Genomic DNA, 18,983 nt, shown 5'->3' with positions numbered 1-18,983 from the left:
AGTTTGATTAAATTGATAAAATTTTATTAATTAAATTTAAGTTTAGGGTATCAAATATGTACGATTTTAAAATACAGGGTACCATACGAGCATTATTGAAAACAAATAGTATCAAAATAATACTTTGTAAAAACACATAATACCAAATGATTACTTACCTACTTTTTATCTTATCTTTTCTTTTCATTTCATTTTTTCCTTGGAAATTTTAAAGAAAATAATTAAAGCTTGTTCAAATTCCATGGGAGGACATGGGGTTTAATGGTTCCCTTTCAATTCTATGGTGACTTCATAGCATTTGGCATTAGAAGTGTCGAACTAGGTAATAATTGTCACGTTTTTGTTGTACAAAAGTATTGTAGGAGCAATTTGGGGGAGTTAATGCCCGAATTGGAGGGCGGTAGTAGCCAAAATCTATGAGAGGAAAATGGTCCAAGGAGAATCTAGAGTTCCTTTACAAACAATTAAAATAAAAATAGTACAATACAACTCAAAGGCCAAACCAAAATCCCCATTTGAACAAAACAAGTCAGTCATACATCAAAGGCTCTTGTCTCAATTAAATTAATGAGTAATGAATGACGTCTTTATTTCCAAGCAAATTCACACTATTGTCACAGCTCATGCCTAGAGTCAACCAAAAAAAAAATCCCTTTCCCTGTATTTTCCAATATTTGTTAATTCCAATGATCTTCCGTTGAAAAAAAGTAAATAAATAAAAATGCATGAATTGGATCCTATCCCTCCACCTTTTATGTACAATTCATTAATGAGACAAAATCACTACCACCTTTAAAACCCAACACAGAGTAACCTCCAAAATCCAAAACCACAAAGAGAAAAGAGAGAAAAGCAAAGATGGAGAAAATAGAGCATACGACAATCCACACAAACGGCATAAACTTGCACGTCGCTTCAATCGGAACCGGTCCGGTGGTTCTCTTCCTCCACGGGTTCCCGGAGCTATGGTACTCGTGGCGCCACCAGATGCTTGCCCTGTCATCACTCGGGTACAGAGCCATCGCCCCTGACCTCCGGGGCTACGGTGACAGCGACGCGCCTCCGTCGGCGGAGTCCTATTCGTCCTTCCACATCGTTGGCGACCTGGTGGGGCTGATTGATAAACTGGGTATTGATCAGATTTTCTTGGTGGGCCATGACTGGGGAGCTATGATCGCCTGGCACTTCTGTTTGTTCCGCCCTGACAGAGTCAAAGCCTTGGTCAACTTGAGCGTGCCCTTCCGTCCTAGGCACCCAAACATTAAACCCGTCGATGGTCTCAGAGCTTTGTTTGGTGATGATTACTATATTTGCAGATTCCAGGTATATCCTTTGACCGGTTTTCACCATTGCCTGCTCTTTTGACATTTTTTTTAAAAAAAGACCTATTATTTGTCTTAATTTTTCAATTTACCATCTTATTATTATTTTTGGTTAAGCTTTCTATTTTTGTCTAATTAATTACTAAAATGATTCACAAGTTCGAAAAATAGCAATGGGAATTTCTAATTTTTTTGTTGTTATTTTTTTTTAACTAGTTTGTTTATGAAGTTTTTTTTTTTTAAGAAATTAGCTTTATTTTATTGTGATGATCACTGCACAGGGAAAGTAGCACTAGCTATTTAAGATATAAAGTTGGCTTTTCAGAAATAGAAAGGAAAACTCAGAGGCATTTCTTGGGAGGGGGTGATGTCTTTAATGGTATTCATGAAATATGGTGTGGCTTGCATTTATTGAATATGTTGAGAACACCAAACACATAGCATAAAGCACACAAGTATCTTTAATGTCATTATAGATACATCTGTTGTATCTGATTCTCATAGTCACATCTCTACTTTTATTCAAAGAAAGTCTTTTCTCAAGTACTTTTAATAAATAACCATAACTAACTATAGATTATAAAAACACCAGAGATATTGGTAGTACGTATTATCTGCCATTATGGGCTATGATCAATAAAAGAGCAATGTATTAACCATTAAAGTTCTTTGTTTTATAAAAATATGGAAATAATAATTGGGGGAGCATTTTGGTGCAATTATTTTTTTTGGCATCACAAATAATTTGTTTTTTAGTATTTTTTGTAAGAAGGTTTATATTATAGTTAATTAAAATATTTTGTAAATTTTTAAGAATTTTGGAATAGTTTATATTGTAAAAATCAAGGTTGTTGCATTGTCTATTTATTGTATGCACGTGTAAATTGTTTGAATATTAATTTTGATATAATAAATTATTCACAATTTATTAAAAATTTGCACAGTATATTAGTCTCAAAAAAAAATATTTAAGTGCTGAAATATCCAAATAGTTGCACCGGTGCAGCCAAATACCCAAGTGGTGCCCATAATAATTATATTAAAAAAAACACTCTGATTTAAATTTTGAATGGAACTTATATAAATTTTAGTAGTTAGACACGATTGATGATAAGAATTTGTGAAGTAATGTACAGTGGAAATGAGGGACTGAAATTTCGATGATAAATTCATTACTTTATTAGTTTGAAAAGAAGAAACATGGCCATGGCCCTATTCAATTATTTGATTTGTTTAAAGTTATATTCTTTGACCAGGAAGGAACTCAATCATTTGTGTATCTAGTTGTTCGAGCTTAGAGATACTTGGTCTCCTTAAAAGGCTATGTACATGCATATGTTATCGAGCTCAGAGATATTGTATTATGGTTGAATTGTCATGTAGGAACCGGGCGAGGTCGAAGAAGACTTAGCTGGAGATGACACTGCAAACATACTAAAGAAATTTTATGGTGGTCGGAATCCACGTCCTCCATGTGTGCCTAAAGAAATAGGATTCAAAGGCCTTAAAGCTCCTGAATTACCCTTTTGGCTCTCACAACAAGACCTCGATTATTTTGCTGAAAAATTCAAACAAAAGGGTTTCACTGGAGGATTGAATTATTATCGAGCTTTAAACTTGTACATTTGCTACTCTACACAGTGTTTCTTTCTTTTTCTTAAACACTAAATGTGATCAACATCAATATGGAATTCTTAGGAATCTTTTTTGATATGTTTTATTATTATTGAAGGACTTGGGAGCTGACAGCAGCGTGGAGTGGAGTACAATTGAAAGTACCAACCAAGTTCATAGTTGGAGATTTGGACATAACTTATCACTTCCCTGGTGCCAAAGAATACATAAACGGAGATGGCTTTAAGAAAGACGTTCCATATTTGCAGGATGTGGTTGTAATGGAAGGAGTAGCTCACTTCATCAACCAAGAAAAGCCAGAGGAAGTTAGCACTCATATTTACGACTTCATTAAGAAGTTTTGATACCCCCATTGTCACCTTCCACCAACCCCTTTATGATTTTTCTTTGACCAACTTTATAATTTGATGAATTTTCTTGAATAAAGTAAAACATGTTCCTTTTATTTTAGATTTCAAAATCCAAGCATTGAATGCCACCAATTAGGGGTGGCCTAGTGGTGGCCTAGTGGTGGTAAGTGAGATTCCACATGAAGGTGTTTGGTTGGGTTGGGTTGGGTTGAGTTGGAATAGGGGTAACGAGTCTGGAACACCTTATACTTCCCCACGTGGTGGGGGCTATTTAAAGCCTCTCGATGGGTCAGAGTAAGAACCCACAATTAGCCATTAGAATTAGGGGTGTTCGCGGCGGTGTGTGCGGTGCAGTTTTTTGCCAATTTATTGAACTACACCGTATATGTAGTTTGAGTAATTTTTCAAACCATAACCTACACCCGCATAGACCTTAAACAGCATAAACCAAACTACAAAAATGTGGTATGATGCGGTGTGGTGTGGAAGATTTATACTTATCACTAAATAATTTAACAATTGAATATTATAATTAATAAAGATTCATAATAAAGCTCATAACTTTTTTCAAAAAATAATAAAGCACATAACTAAAGATTGTTTCACAAAATAATAAATATACAAAAAAATTAATAAACTTTTAGCAAAACAATAAAAAAAACAACAAACTAATAACAAAGAAAAAATGTGCTATAGAAATAAAGATTTTGATTAAGGAAAAATATATTTAGATTGAAGTAAAATATGTGTTACCATCTTATGAAAAATAATAATTTTTTAAAATATTGTGCATATTGTACTATATAAATATATATGCATTAAGTTTAAATGTAGTAAAATTGAAATATATATAATGATGTGGTGCGGTGCAGTTTGAACCGTATATATAAAATTCAAAATCGCAAACTGCACTGCACTGCGCGGTTTGGAAAAAAATGCAAACTGCAACTGCACCGCGAAGGGTTCCGAACCGCAAATTACGATGTGGTGTGGTGCGACGTGGGTGGTTTGTGCGGTGTAGGCAGTTTGATGAATACCCCTAATTAGCATCCTTACTCAGCTTATACGATGGAGAAGCCTTTGAGTGTTGCCTTCATGCACGGATCTAGCATTGTGGCATGGTGGCTTCCCCTGTCAACAATTTGTTATACCCAAAATTCGGCACCTCCACGTGGCGGCCCATGAAGTGATTACGTGTCAAGACACAATAGTCACCACCAGTCACCGTAAGGAGTGGCCCTCACCACTTCCCCAATACTCAAGAAGAGGCAAGACTCGCCAGTGCCAGCCTACTTCTCCCATCGTGTGACGCAAAATGATCCCAGATGGTCACACCAACACCAATCATAAGAAGAAAAGGGCCCTAGCTAGATCCACAAGTCGGACAAATGCGCCACACAAGGATCTGCTAAAATTTCCATCGGACGTAGCTGATCCCCGAGGCCCCTCGCCGATCGCTGGGGCCCTCGCCACCCGAGCCCCCTTCCACACCTGAGTGCGCCTTCAACACAAGGGTCTGCTAAAGTCGCCATCAAACATAGCTGATCCCTAAGGCACCTTGTCAGTCGCCAGTATCCGGTCGCCAATCGCCAAGGCCCCTCGACGCTCGCCAATGGCCCTCGTCATACGAGCCTTCTTCCGCACCCAAGTGCGCCTTCCACCATTAAATGAACAAGACACGTCGGACTGCTATTTTTGGTGCGACACAAACCTATCTTCAAGCCAAGTGTACCAAGATTTATCCTGATCGGGAAACAAGGTGCCACCGTCAGCCCTACCCATCTCTGTGGCTATAAATAGTGCAACTCACACAGTAACAAAAGGAGGGGATCTGGATTTGGATCTAGGGAGAATTCTGGGAATCGAGAGAAAAAACAAGTTAGCACCTGTTCATTTCTAGAGAAAGCTTCCGCTCTCCATCTTTGTAATTACCCCAAGAGCAAGATTAAACTCAACTTGCTCTTGAGGGTTTAAAGTTCATAAATAATACTGACTAAAGTAGACGTATGTCATCTTTTTTGGGTCGAACCACTATAAATATTGGTCTCATTTATTTATTGATGCATTTACTTCTCTTTTCTTTAACTCACTGTTCATCGTTAAAGATCTCCTCTAAGATATTACACACAAACCACTCTTCATTTATCACACCGTGTGAGTTGAAGAAAAAACGAGTCAACACAATTTCTTGTAAATAATAATAATAATTTAAAAAGTATTTGGCGCCAAGCTTCCTCTAAAATATGTCCAAATTCAAACCAATGTTATATACTTACAACTCATATATTTCTTAAAAGAGAAATTGGTGAAAATGACGTCTTTTTATAAGTGATTGTGCACTCTGTCTTAGTTTTGATTTTTTTTTTTTTGCAAAATGACATTTTTCTAAGAATTCGATCAGCTTTCTAAATTTTTCGACTAGCTGTCTAAATTTTTTTACTTGTTGTTTGAATATTTCGATCAGCTGTCTAAATTTTTTGACCAGTTATCTGAATTGTCAGAGACTATTTTGTAAAAAATTATCTAAACTAGGCTAAAGTACAAAATAATTTTTAAAATAGGTCATTTTTCTAAAAGACACTTATTAAAAATAAATAAATAAATAAAAACAAAAGCAACTAACTTTACTCTTTCTTTTCTTCTTTCCCACTTACTATAGCTAGTAAACAAATAAATCATCTTCTTCCTAAACCATTATTTATTCCTTATTTTTCTTCAATAAGAGTACATAACACAAATCACAAGCATGGAGAGAACTTCAATCTTCAACTCTAGTCTTATCAACTTTCAAAGAGAGACTAAAAACTCCAAGTAAGTTTACTTTAATTTTCATCTTCTGCCTAAACCATTATTTAATCCTCATTTTTCTTCGCCAAAAGTAAAGAGCACAAATCACAAACATAATGACAACTTCAATCTTCAACTCTAGTCTTATCAACTTTCAAAACTCCAAAAAAGTTTACTTGTTGTCTTCTTTAATTATATTTTCTTTTAGATTCTTATATATTCACCATTTTAGTAATGGGAAGCTATAATTACACTCATAAGTTTATATATACACTCTATACTAAATACATTTTATTACATAAATTAAAAATATATTTATTTATAATTAGAATTCATATATTTCCTATATATAAGGTATTTGTACATTATTTTACAAAAATAAAAATAAAGTTGTGTATATCATTTATTAAAATTTTGAATTTTTTTTTTGAAATGATAAATTTGAACTTTTTTTAATAAAAGAAATAATTAAATAAAAATCATAAATTTTTAATACAATCTCAAATATAAATTTTTTGAAAAAAATTAATTAAAAATAATAATATTGTATTGTTATGCTATTATCACAATTAATAGAATTTAAAAAAAAAATAGAAAGGCTCAATTTAAAAGAAAAAAAAATTAATTTAATTAGAATATAATGTACTTATTAAGCCTGAAATTTGTAAATAACATTAAAGACTTAAATAATTTCTTTTAGTTACTTAACACTCAAATGCGTAACAAGAAAATATTTTAAAAAATGTCTTTATAATACTTGGGATGTAAATATGACTCCCTTATAAAAAAAATGGTTGCCTTTATATTATTTTGGACGGGTCCTTTGTCATATTTTTTAAAAGTTATTTTGTAATATAGCCTATTTTTAATAATTCTTTGCAAAATGGTCTCTTATAATTTAGACAGGTAGTTGAAAATTTAGATAGGTGATCGAAAAATTCAAACAGCAGATTGAAAATTTTAGACAGCTGGTCGAAAAATTTAGACAACTGGTCGAATTTTAGACAGAGATCATTTTGCAAAAAATTATCAAAAGTAAGTCAGAGTGCAAAATCATTTAAAAAAAATCATTTTCACTAATTTCTCTATTTTGGACTATAAAACTCTCCTTAAATATATTTTATTCCTATTTAGAGTAATATTAGTAGATTTTTAGTAAGGGTGGGGATATTTTGTAATTACCCATTAACCATTAGTTTATAAATAGTTCATGTCAAATTCCATGTTCATAGACTTGTTGATTAACTAATTGATTTGTAATTTTGTGAACTTGGTGGTACACTTTCTTGCATCTTTTATATATTTATATATATATATATATAAATTTGGGGATATATTTTAAAACATTAAAGCATGATTAATCGATTTCTATTGACTATTAAAAAAAATCCACCATAAAATTCATAAAACTTACTGATCAACTTGAAACATATGAACTTACACAAAAAAAAATAGTTGAGATAACAAGACACAATGTTTATCCATTAGTTTACCGACTTGTATTGGGATTAATTTTTATTATTTTTTTAAAAAATAAATCTTTTATTCCTACAAAAACCACTAAGGCACCTCGCCACTAATTAGATGAAAAACACACTCACGGATGACAGCAATTCAAATCTTATCCTGTAAGGATTTACAAGCAAAACTAGCTAACCTATGAGCTGCACCATTAGCTTCACGAAAAGAATGAAATTTTTTGTACAATTAACAAAGTTAAAAAGCTCTTTAATATCTTCAATAATTATCCCCTGATTTGTGCTCGAATCAAGGTTTCCTTGTAAAGCTTTAATCACCAACGAACTATCAGAGGTAAGAGTAAACTTGGGAATATGCAGCTGCCTAGCAAGTTCCATGCCCATCTTCGCAGCCATTGCCTCAGCCATCTCAACTAAAAATGTAACGCACTAAACGAGTGTTACGACATTCAGATACTGTTACAACATGTGTTTAAAATAATGTTGGATTCGCTAAACGAGTCATTTGGACTAAAACATGTGATTAAATTACTAATAGTTTAGGTATTAAAGATTTTGGTCAAAGGAATAAACATTTCCATTAAAAAGTTTTAGTCTTTGCATGGGATCCCAAAATAGAAGTTTAAAAGTTATTTACAACTCAAGGGTTACAAAATAAGTCGGCCTAAGCGACAACATAGGGTTCAACCCTAGTTCCTTTGTGATATTCAGTCGTGGTGGTCGAGAATACTGCATATGTACACTCCACCCCTAAAACTCTCCAACTCATGGCGGGCCAAGCTTCTCCTTACCCTAACCTGCACCACTGTTGCGAAATTTATTGCTACGCAAGTGCACGTATCGCAAATTAGTAATAATTTTGGTAAAACCAAATATCATCCTCAGGGACTGAATTACCAATTACCAATCAATCAATTTTTTTATTTCTATTTGGTCAATTAAACTTTGGTTTTTGTAACAAGGTAAAAAAAATTATAAATTGCAGAAACAATAATCAAGAACACAATAAAGAAAATAAGTAAGAGAAAACCTTGAATTTAAATAATGAGAGAGTAATTATGGCATTTAATCTTATCAACTATCCTCCCTATTAATCTCTAATACAAGTTACCAATTTCTTCTTCTTTCTTCCTATTTCAATTAACGAGTTGACAAAAGCAGCTTATAATCATGTTATGAATATAAATTCAACCTAAGTCAAAATTTCCTATATTTCTATGGTAAATTTAATCACAAAGAGAGCATTAATCAAAACAACTCAAAAGAGAGTTACACAATTAATCTAGATACTCTCGTTCCAAATTAAAATTGCGTCCTAAACAACCAAAGCAAATTCAAATCGCACTTATCAGATTTTGATTCAAAAACATAAAGGTAATGACTATAGATGGCCAATCAATAATCAATCAACAAGCATAGATTGCAAGGAATTGAAAAGAAGATGAAGAAGGAATGATAATTGCATTAGTTCATAATATGGATTCAAGTGATTCAATTAACAGCCTTAAACAAAAAATTAGTTCATACTTGTCATTCTAAACACAAAGAATTTCAAAACCACACATAAAAAAGTAGATGAATGACAAAAAATTGAGGAGGCCCCCAAAGGTGTTCTCCAAGGGTTTTTTAGCCACCCAAAAACTCTTTGTCTCTTTCTTTTCGAAATTAGGTTTATAACCTAATTTTTTTTTTCTTTCTAAAGGATTTGGGCCGCAGCCCAGCTATTCAAGCTTCGCGGCCCGTGTCCCAAAAACTGAATTTTTCGTTGAGGCGATTTGTGGCGCAACTGTCCACCTACCGCGGCCCGTATCTTATTTCCCTGGGAATTTGCTGTTCCAAGCCGCGGCCCGTGTCCTGACTCTGAAACACTACTTCTGTGAAGAGGCTAGATGCGGCTCCAAATTTCTCAAGCCGCGACCCTTAATGAATTCTTCAATTTTTGCAATTTTAAACCTGAAAAATCACCAATGTCTTCAAATCATGCTGGGATCCATCCTTTATTGAAAACAACACCGAAACTTGGGTTTTTCTTCTCTTTTTGAACCAATTTCCTCCAAGTATTCAAATCTTCCTTTTTATTCGCTAAAACTGAAAAACAAACAAAAAAAGCGTAAAACCACACTAAATGAAATAAAAACAACATAAAAGACTACCTAAAACACCACCTATAGAGAATGGATGTATCTCATCCTCAGGTACACAACGACGAATGACTTGGTTAACACAATGCCTATAGATAATATGCTCTTCCCAATAGTAATGCTTCACCTCCGAGTAAAATTTCTTCAACTGTTGCCTCATTATCTCAGAAGGCACAATCTTTGCAACAAGGAAATTCACAAAATCAGCAAACCAAGGCACAACAGAATTTTCACTCACCCCAAATAACTGTTCATCTGGAAAGAAATCATTAATCTGCATAGCTTTCTCATTCTGACTCTCTTCTACTTCAAGTCTTGACAAGTGATCAGCTACCAGGTTTTCAGTACCCTTTTTGTCACGAATCTCCATATCAAACTCTTCTAGCAATTGAACCCATCGGATTAAGTGAGGCTTTGCATCCTTCTTTGTAATAAAATACTTGATAGCAGAGTGATCAGTGTACACAATCACCTTGTTACCAATTAGATACGGTCTGAACTTGTCAAAAGCAAATACTATGGCTAGCAACTCCTTTTCTGTTGTGACATAATTCAACTGAGCATCGTTAAGAGTTCTACTAGCATAGTAAATAGATCGAAATTGCAATGCCCCAAAATCCCTAATGATGTTTAATGGCTGGATTAGTAGGTCGGGAGGGCCATAATTGTTTAATTATGCCATTAAATGATTATATGCATATTTATGTAAATTATATTATAATATGATGTTAAATGCATGCATGTGGGTCCATATTTTATTACAGGGGTGTTTTGGTAATTTGGCCCGTTGAGGGCGTAATTGTATATTTGTATGCATGTTGGTGACATATTTTTTAGACCACATTATAATGTGGATTTGTTCGAGCTATTTGGCATGAGACGATCTTTGAATATTAATTAGCGGTTTAGTCATAACAGGTTTAAGTTCGGGGCTCGGGGTGAGTCTCGAGATGATTTTAATGATTAGAGCGTTGCCGAGAATTAAAGGGTAACAGGATATGAATTATTGGTGTTTGAGAATATCGAGAATAGCGGGAATTGGAGAGCGTTAATTATGATTAACGAAATAGGTGGAAATGTCAATTTTGCCCTTGGGAGCCTTTAGAAATCCTTATTTGACCTAGGGGTATTTTGGTCTTTTCACCCCTAGGATAGTATTAAGCGATTGAAGGCTGTAGTAGGAAGAGAAAACAGAGCAATTTTAAACACTTCTCCCGTACCTGTTTTTCTTCATTTTCTCTTTGGATTTTTGAGCCTAACTTGAGGATTCAAGCTTGGGAAGTAAGTCTTGAGAGCTTGGGAGTGTGTTCCACCATTGAAGAGCATCATAATCTGAGCTTGAGGTAAGTTTCTAGCCATTAAATTTCCTGGTTTGCTCTGTTTTAGCTTTGCTTTCAGTTGAGATTTCTAGGTTGGATGATTGGTTTTGTTGGGAGTTTTTGGCTAGGGTTCTTGTGGTTGTGATGCTTAGGGCATGTGGGGATGGTTTTTGGGTTCATTTGGCACCAAAAATGAGGTTTGGAAGCATTAGAATCGAGTTGGAATTGAAGGAGTCGAAGGAAGAGGTTTCAGGGGAGGATCTGGCTGGGTGTAGCGCTACAACACCCACCAGGGGGCGCTTTAGCGCTACCCAGTGCTTTGTTGGGCGGTTTGGGGTTCTGAGAATAGCACTGGGGTGCTAGTGAGCAGCGCAGTAGCGCTACTCTGTTCCTTCATAATCCCGTTTTGAGTGTTTTTAAGGGTTTTTGACTCGGGGTTTCAATCCTTAAGGCCCGGGATCGAATCTACTCACCGTGTGGGTACGTTTCGAGGTCCCGAGAGTGGGGTTAGGTCAAGACCCTTTCATTGTTGATTTTCATTAATGGAGGTTATAATTGGTTATGATTAAGTAACTGCTAAGGAATCAAAAGGTCAATTGTTCTCAAGAGTCATTATTGTTCTATTTCTCGCTCGAACCAGAGGTAAGAAAATTGCACCATGTGTATAAGACATGCGTGGTTGTTGTTGAGGCATGTTGGTTACTAAATGTGGACATTGATTGCATATTAAATGCTAGCAGAGTTTGTTTACTTGGGTATGGCACTGATTATTCAGAATCGGCACTGGTCGCGTATTACTGACCTTAGAGTCAGAAACGGCATAAGCATTGTGAACGCAGGGGCGATAACAGATTGGATCTAATCGATATCAGCATTGAATGACTCTAGGAGCATTAATGTTGGAACGACCCTAAAGTCGATGAAAAGTATAAGCGCTTGTCTAGTCTATGACTAGTTACTCAGAGCCAGGGCCAAAGGCCTAGGTGACAGCTTGTCACATGGCTAGGGAGCGGAATCCCATGGTTGTGACTCTATGGTCACGAGGTAGGTTATGTTGGTGACTAGTCATCAAGCACCTATCTTGTTTAAGCAAGTGAAAGGATCACTTATTTGTAAAACCCCGGTGACCCTATCGTCACATGGCTGATGGGAACGAAACCCACTTTAGTTTATTTTCCAATTGTCACTCATCTGTTTTGGACTGAAAGTCCTGAATGATTATTATGATCATTGTTGATATTATATTCATGCTATATTGTGTTTTTCTTGCTGGGCTTTGGCTCATGGGTGCTATGTAGTGCAGGTAAAGGGAAAGAAAAGCTCACCCAGCCTTGAGTGGAGAGCTTAGGTGGTGTTGTGTACATATGCGGCCGTTTGACCACCACGGCCAAGGAGTTCTCAGAGAAACTAGGGGGTTTACCCTATTTTTGTCGCTTAGGTCGGCAGGTTGTAAATTTGAAACAGTAATGACCATTTTGAGTTGTAAATGATTTTATGGGCCCATGAACAGTTTTATGCGTTAAATAAAATATATCATTTCCTTTTGATTGGTTTTCCACCTTAGCCTGTTAATAACACTATAAGCACGTTTTTAACCAAATGACTTGGGTAGCGAGTTAAATTTCTAGTTCACCGTAACTATTCTGAGGTAACTAAGGCGTTACATAAATACCTTGTCAATACACTGCCCCAAAACCACGCTAACTGCATAATCACTAGCATCACACATCAATTCGAACGGTAAATCCCAATTTGGAGCCACCACAATAGGTGCAGATTTCACCTTCTCCTTCAGCACTTTAAAAGCATGCAAGCACTCTTTGTTAAAATCAAAGGTGACATCGTTCATCGACAAAGTAGAAAGAGGCTTTGAAATCTTCAAAAATTTCTTAATAAATCTTCGGTAAAACCCAGCATGTCCTAGAAAACTTCTAATTCCCTTGACTGACATGGGCGGTGGAAGATTTTCTATTGTAGAGATTTCAATACCTTTACTAGATACTTTGTGGCCAAGTATTATGCATTCTTTTACCATAAATTGGCATCTTTCCAAATTTAACACCAGATTTTCTTTTTTACATCGGTTCAATACATTCTCCAAGTTACCCAAACACATATCAAACGAAGAACCAAAAACAGAAAAATCTTCCATGAAAATTTCAATGCTCCTTTCCACCATATCCGAAAAGATAGCCATCATGCACCGTTGAAATGTTGCTAGTGCATTACATAGTCCGAATGGCATTCTCCTGAAAGCAAATGTGTCATAGGGACATGTAAATGTTGTTTTCTCTTGGTCCTCTGGTGCGATGGCAATTTGATGATACCCTGAGTAACCATCCAAAAAGAAATAATACTCATTACCAGCTAACCTATCCAACATTTGATCAACAAAGGGAAGTGGGAAGTGATCTTTTCGTGTTGCCTTATTTAACTTTCAATGGTCAATACAAATGTGCCATCTGTTCACTATTTGAGTTGGAATTAGCTCGTTATTTTCATTTTTTACTACTGTAATTCTACCATTCTTTGGAACCACCTGCACTGGACTCACCCAAGCACTATCAGAAATTGGGTAGATCACCCCGACGTCCAAACATTTAAGGATCTTCTTAAGTACAACCTCCTTCATAGCTGGATTGAGTCTTCTCTAAGCCTCTATAGATGGCTTTCTATCTTCCTCCAATAAAATTTTATGCATTACTGTTGAAGGACTTATTCCTCTAATATCCCCCAATGTCCATCCAATGGCCAATTTATGAACCCGTAAAACCCTCAACAATTTCTCCAATTCAGTTTTTGAGAGGTCAGCTGAAACAATTACAGGTAAAGTCTCCTTCTCACCCAAGTATGCATAACAAAAATGATCTGGAAGAGCCTTTGATTCCAATTGCGGCGGCTGCTGAATAGATGTTAATGGTCGTTTGGGTCCCTCCGCCAACTCTTCAAAATTCTTCATGTACAGTTGGTAAGATTTAATCCAATTTACATATTCTCTCATCTTGACATCATCATCATCTTCCTAACCACCTATCAACACCGCCTCTAAGGCATCACTACTCACCCTTCTTTTCGAGACTGCTTTATCTATCACATCCACACTATAGCAATTGTCACTAGCCATCGGATATGTCATTGCCTTGAAGACATTGAATACCACCTCATCCCCTTGAACCCGAAGCTTCAATTCACCCTTCTGAACATCAATGAGAGCTTGGCTCGTGGCTAGGAATGGTCTTCCAAGAATGATAGGCACGTCTGCATCCTCCTCCATATCAAGAACAATAAAATCAGCAGGAAAAATAAAATTATCCACCTTCACAAGAACATCTTCAATGATACCCCGTGGATGCTTCACTGATTGATCTGCTAACTATAGAGTAATTGTTGTTGGTCTTGCTTCACCCAAACCAAGTCTTCTGAACACAGATAAGGGCATCAAATTAATACCCACCCCCAAATCACACAAGGCATGCTTACACTCAAATTTTCCAATTGTGCAAGGTATATTAAAGCTCCCCGGATCTCTCAACTTTTGGGGCAGCTTCCTTTGCAATATTGAACTACATTCTTCAGTGAGCGCCACAGTTTCATAGTCTTCCATCTTTCTTTTCTTAGACAAAATCTCTTTCATGAACTTTACATAACTGGGCATCTGCTCCAAAGCCTGAGCAAAAGGAATATTGATGTGCAGCTTTTTGAACACCTCTAAGAACTTAGAAAACTGTTTATCAAGAGTAGTTTTCTAAGCCTCTGAGGATATGGAACTCGGTCTGGTTGGTCAACAACAACTGGAGGAATCTTCTTTGTGCTCTTGTGATCTTCAGTAACCCCTTGCTCAACTGTATCAGACTTTTCACCCAAATCTTCATTCTGAACCACTGATTGTTGTACACTAGACTGCTCAATTTGTTTACCACTCCTCAAAGTAATTGCCTGACATTGCTCCTTATGATTAATTTCAGTGTTGCTAGGCAAGTTTCCTTGAGGTCTATTATTTAGCATATTGGCCAACTGCCCCACTTGTGTTTCAAGATTTCTGATAGAAGATCTGGTCTCAGTCATAAACTGAGTTTGAGTGTTGGTAAGAGTCAATAACGCAGCTTGTAATTCATTAGGCCTGTCTGGTGGAGCTTGTGGCCTAGGCTGTTGTGATGAAGAGGCTTGATTCATTGGTTGTTGAGGCATATTCAGCTGAAACTGACCCTGAAACTGAGGTTGGTGACCCTGATTGTTTCTCCAAGAAAAGTTGGGGTGATTTCTCCACCCAGCATTGTAAGTGTTGGAGAATGGATTGTTGAATGGCCTCTGAAAATTTCCCACATCTTGAACCTGAGCTTGGTCCATAGGAATGTTATCATTATTACTAGCAGGACACTGATTAAAAGAGTGAGAACCACCACAAATTTCACAACTAGCTGCCATCTGAATCACATTAGCATACACAGTATCCTGCTGCAATTGTTTTGTCAACGAGGCTACTTGTGCTGTAAGAGCAGTAATTGCATCAAGTTCATGTACCCCAACTACCTTTCTAACCCCAGATGACCTCTCATCAGACCACTGATGATTGTTTGTGGCCATGTCCTCTTGCAATTCATAAGCTTCATTGGCACTCTTATTCATGAATGCCCCACCAGCTGCAACATCAATAATTGTTCTTGTTGTATCACACAACTCGTTGTAAAAATTGTGGACTAACATCCACTGTTCTATACCATGATGGGGACATTTTCTCAATAGCTCCTTGAACCTTTCCCAAGAGTCATACAAAGATTCACCATCCAGCTGATAAACATTATTAATCTCCCATCTCAATTTAGCATCTTTTGATGGAGGAAGAACTTGACAAGGAATTTCTGAGCCAAATCTTCCCAAGTATTTATCGAATTGGATTGAAGGGAGTTCAACCAACTCTTAGCTCTTTCCCGCAGGGAAAATGGGAATAACCTCAACCTGATTTCATCGTCGCTCACCCCATTATACTTGAAGGTATCACACAACTCCAAGAAATTCGCCAAGTGCATATGGGGGTCTTCAGAAGGCAAACCACCAAATTGGACAGTGGATTGCACCATTTGCAAGATCGCCGACTTAATCTAAAAATTAATGGCCTCCACAACTAGCAGTCTTATACAGTTTTGTACTCCCGTAATAGTGGGCAGTACATAGTCTCTCAGCCTACTTGCAGCAGAATTTTGAGCCTAACCTTGAACAACTTCAGGAACCTTATTCTTCTCGTCATTTTGTGCCAGGATTAACAGGAACAAGACTATCTTCTCCTCTTCTGCTACACATATAACAAAACTACCTGAAATTAACAAAGAAACGCAGCTGAAACAGGTTAGAAAAAAGACAAAGAACAACCAAATTAGAAATAAAATTAATTAGACTGATATTGATAGTTTTCAGTCCCTGGCAACGGCGTCAAAAACGTGTTGCGAAATTTATTGCTACGCAAGTGCACGTATCACAAATTAGTAATAATCTTGGTAAAACCAAATATCATCCTCAGGCTGGCCGCGACTCCAAATATCTCAAGCCGCGACCCTTAATGAATTCTTCAATTTTTGCAATTTTAAACCCGAAAAATCACCAATGCCTTCAAATCATTCCGGGATCCATCCTTTATTGAAAACAACACCGAAACTTGGGTTTTTCTTCTCTTTTTGAACCAATTTCCTCCAAGTATTCAAATCTTCCTTTTTATTCGCTAAAATTGAAAAACAAACAAACAAAAGCATAAAACCACACTAAATGAAATAAAAACAACATAAAAGACTACCTAAAACACCACCAAACCGTGACATAAACTAGATTCAACAACCACATAGCACATGTAAGCCAAGGCTCGATAAGATAACTTAATTAAACAAATTCAGATAGTTCACTGAATATAAACAACATACATAACAGTAATAATTGTACTCAATTAGGCACATTATACAAGTATGCGACCACAGAGTTACACAAGTTCATATCGCACTTCTATTTATTCAAGTGGCATCTGAGCTAGACAAGTGCATAATGCACTCCCAAGGTCACCTAGCCATAGCGGCCTGCGTTCTGCATGCATAGTGCTGACCACGGCTTATAAGCTAAGCTTTCCAATCGGGAATAATCATACATATAATATATTCATCATATAAACAAATATAGCGCATTCCAGTGTGCTTAATCAGATATTCACAAGCATAATTATAATCATGCTCATTAACAGGGGTCGAAGCCTTAATCATATCTATATTTAACAACCGGTCCAAGCCCTAATTACATATCTCACGTATTGGGTGCAGTTTTCTTACCTCGAACTTCGTGTGAATGAAGAAATGACCCCAAACGCTATCCCTGACTTGAGCCTTGTGAAAGCCCTAGTCACAATACAAGTATACGTTCATCAGGAATCAACCCCCAATCCCGAGCTCCAATCTGGACTCTAACTCTTAGAACTACTGTTCCCAGTTAACAGTATGCTAAAATGTCCCTCAATCCCCCAAGTAGGCTCACAAACCAGATTCTCGAGCCCCTCGGGCCTTACTCTCAAAATTCAGCAAAACAACTTTTCGGGGCACCTAGCGCGATTGCGCCTGCACTTGACGTGGTCGCGCCCACAGAAAAATTGGGCTTTACAGGGCATTGGCGCAGTCCATTCCTCAACTCGAGACCCAATCCCAATTAAAATTTCACATCTTCTAGGACACTAGTGCAGTCGCGCTAGGTCGCCAGAAACCCAAAAATTGCCCAGAACATAAGTGTTCTTCCCCAATCTTCCAAACTCTCGATTTCTCTACCCAACCAAACCAAATTTCGACCTAAGAACAAGTATTCCAACAGAAGTTCGACAACAAAACACACCACAAGGCTTAGGCAACCAAAACCCAACACTTATTTCACCAAAACATATCCATAAAACTTAAAACTAGAAATCAAAGTTAGAAAACCCAAGAACACCATTGAAGAATGAGGGAACCAGAGAATTACCTTAATTCCCTTTGCCCAATCCGAAACCTTGTTGAAATCCCTAGCTTGGCAGCTCTAAATTCCTCAGGAAGCTTCAATTTTCCTTCAATTCCATTCAAGAATCCAACTTGGCCTAGCTTTGGAGTCTCCTTGAGTGCTCTTCCAAAATGGCCAACAAGTGAGAATAGAGAGGGCAAACGTGAATAGCATCAACTCTTGACCCTTACCCAAATCCCACTAGCCACATGGTCAAAAGACCAATATACCCTTGCCCTATTATTTCTCTTCAAGACATTTCCAAGGGAAAAATTGTCATTTGGCATAATTCCCGTTAATCTCAAATTACCTCACATATTCCCAAATAAATCTATCAAACAAAATATTCACTAATTAATTCCCGTTACTCAATAAATTCCGGTAATTTACCAAATTACCAAAATACCCCTAAGCTCACCCCGAGCTGGGTATTTTACCCCATTGTGACTTTTCCGCTAACTTGCTCACTAGGACTGTCTCGTGTCGAGTAACTCAAATATGTCCACATAATAATGTGGTCACAATCATAAATCACATATATTTACACGTATACTCTCAACATGTCAAAATTATGAAAATGCATTTCTAATAAGAGACGGGCCCACATGCATATTTAATGCACTTAAACATGCAGGCATAGTCATATCATCATACAATTCACATAATAATATGCTCCTAACAAATAAATACATAATTAACTCAATTATTGCCCTCCTGATCCCCTAATCAAGGCCCCAAGCCTTATTAGGGAAATTGGGACGTTACAGAAAACACCCCAAACTTAAAGTTGGTTTGAGCAGCAATAACTTTCCCTAAAGAGTCCCGAGCAAGAGACCCCAAACCACAGCCCAAAGGATGTTGACATATAGCTGCATCACAATTCAATAAAATAGTACCAGACTTGGGAGCAATCCATTATCGCTCTTTGAAAGTGTGAGTTTGCCCCGGCTCGGGA

The 18,983-nt window shown here is 36.7% G+C and overlaps 2 protein-coding genes and 1 non-coding gene across 3 annotated transcripts; 2 read left to right on the top strand and 1 right to left on the bottom strand.

Annotated features, from left to right (window-relative positions):
• Window positions 1–763: 763 nt before the first annotated feature.
• LOC133795512 (uncharacterized) lies at window positions 764–3,402 on the top strand. Its single transcript, XM_062232962.1, has 3 exons — window positions 764–1,323; window positions 2,706–2,941; window positions 3,055–3,402. Exons 1-3 carry the CDS (start codon window positions 859–861, stop codon window positions 3,299–3,301), a joined length of 948 nt encoding a protein of 315 aa, XP_062088946.1. The 5' UTR covers window positions 764–858; the 3' UTR covers window positions 3,302–3,402.
• Window positions 3,403–13,682: 10,280 nt separating this feature from the next.
• On the bottom strand, window positions 13,683–16,110 carry LOC133817724 (uncharacterized). Its single transcript, XM_062250313.1, has 6 exons — window positions 15,989–16,110; window positions 15,132–15,902; window positions 14,801–15,023; window positions 14,487–14,699; window positions 14,097–14,300; window positions 13,683–13,985 (listed from the first exon to the last, which is right to left on the bottom strand). The coding sequence occupies exons 1-6, from the start codon at window positions 16,108–16,110 to the stop codon at window positions 13,683–13,685; spliced, it is 1,836 nt and encodes a 611-aa protein (XP_062106297.1).
• On the top strand, window positions 15,747–15,853 carry LOC133813532 (small nucleolar RNA R71). Its single transcript, XR_009884541.1, has one exon. It is a non-coding gene; the product is annotated as a small nucleolar RNA R71 (small nucleolar RNA).
• Window positions 16,111–18,983: the final 2,873 nt, after the last annotated feature.

Source organism: Humulus lupulus, chromosome 1 (assembly GCF_963169125.1).
Source record: "Humulus lupulus chromosome 1, drHumLupu1.1, whole genome shotgun sequence".
Classification (NCBI taxonomy): Eukaryota; Viridiplantae; Streptophyta; class Magnoliopsida; order Rosales; family Cannabaceae; genus Humulus; species Humulus lupulus.
Note: the sequence above shows the minus strand (reverse complement) of the source record. Positions and strands in the feature narration are given on the sequence as shown.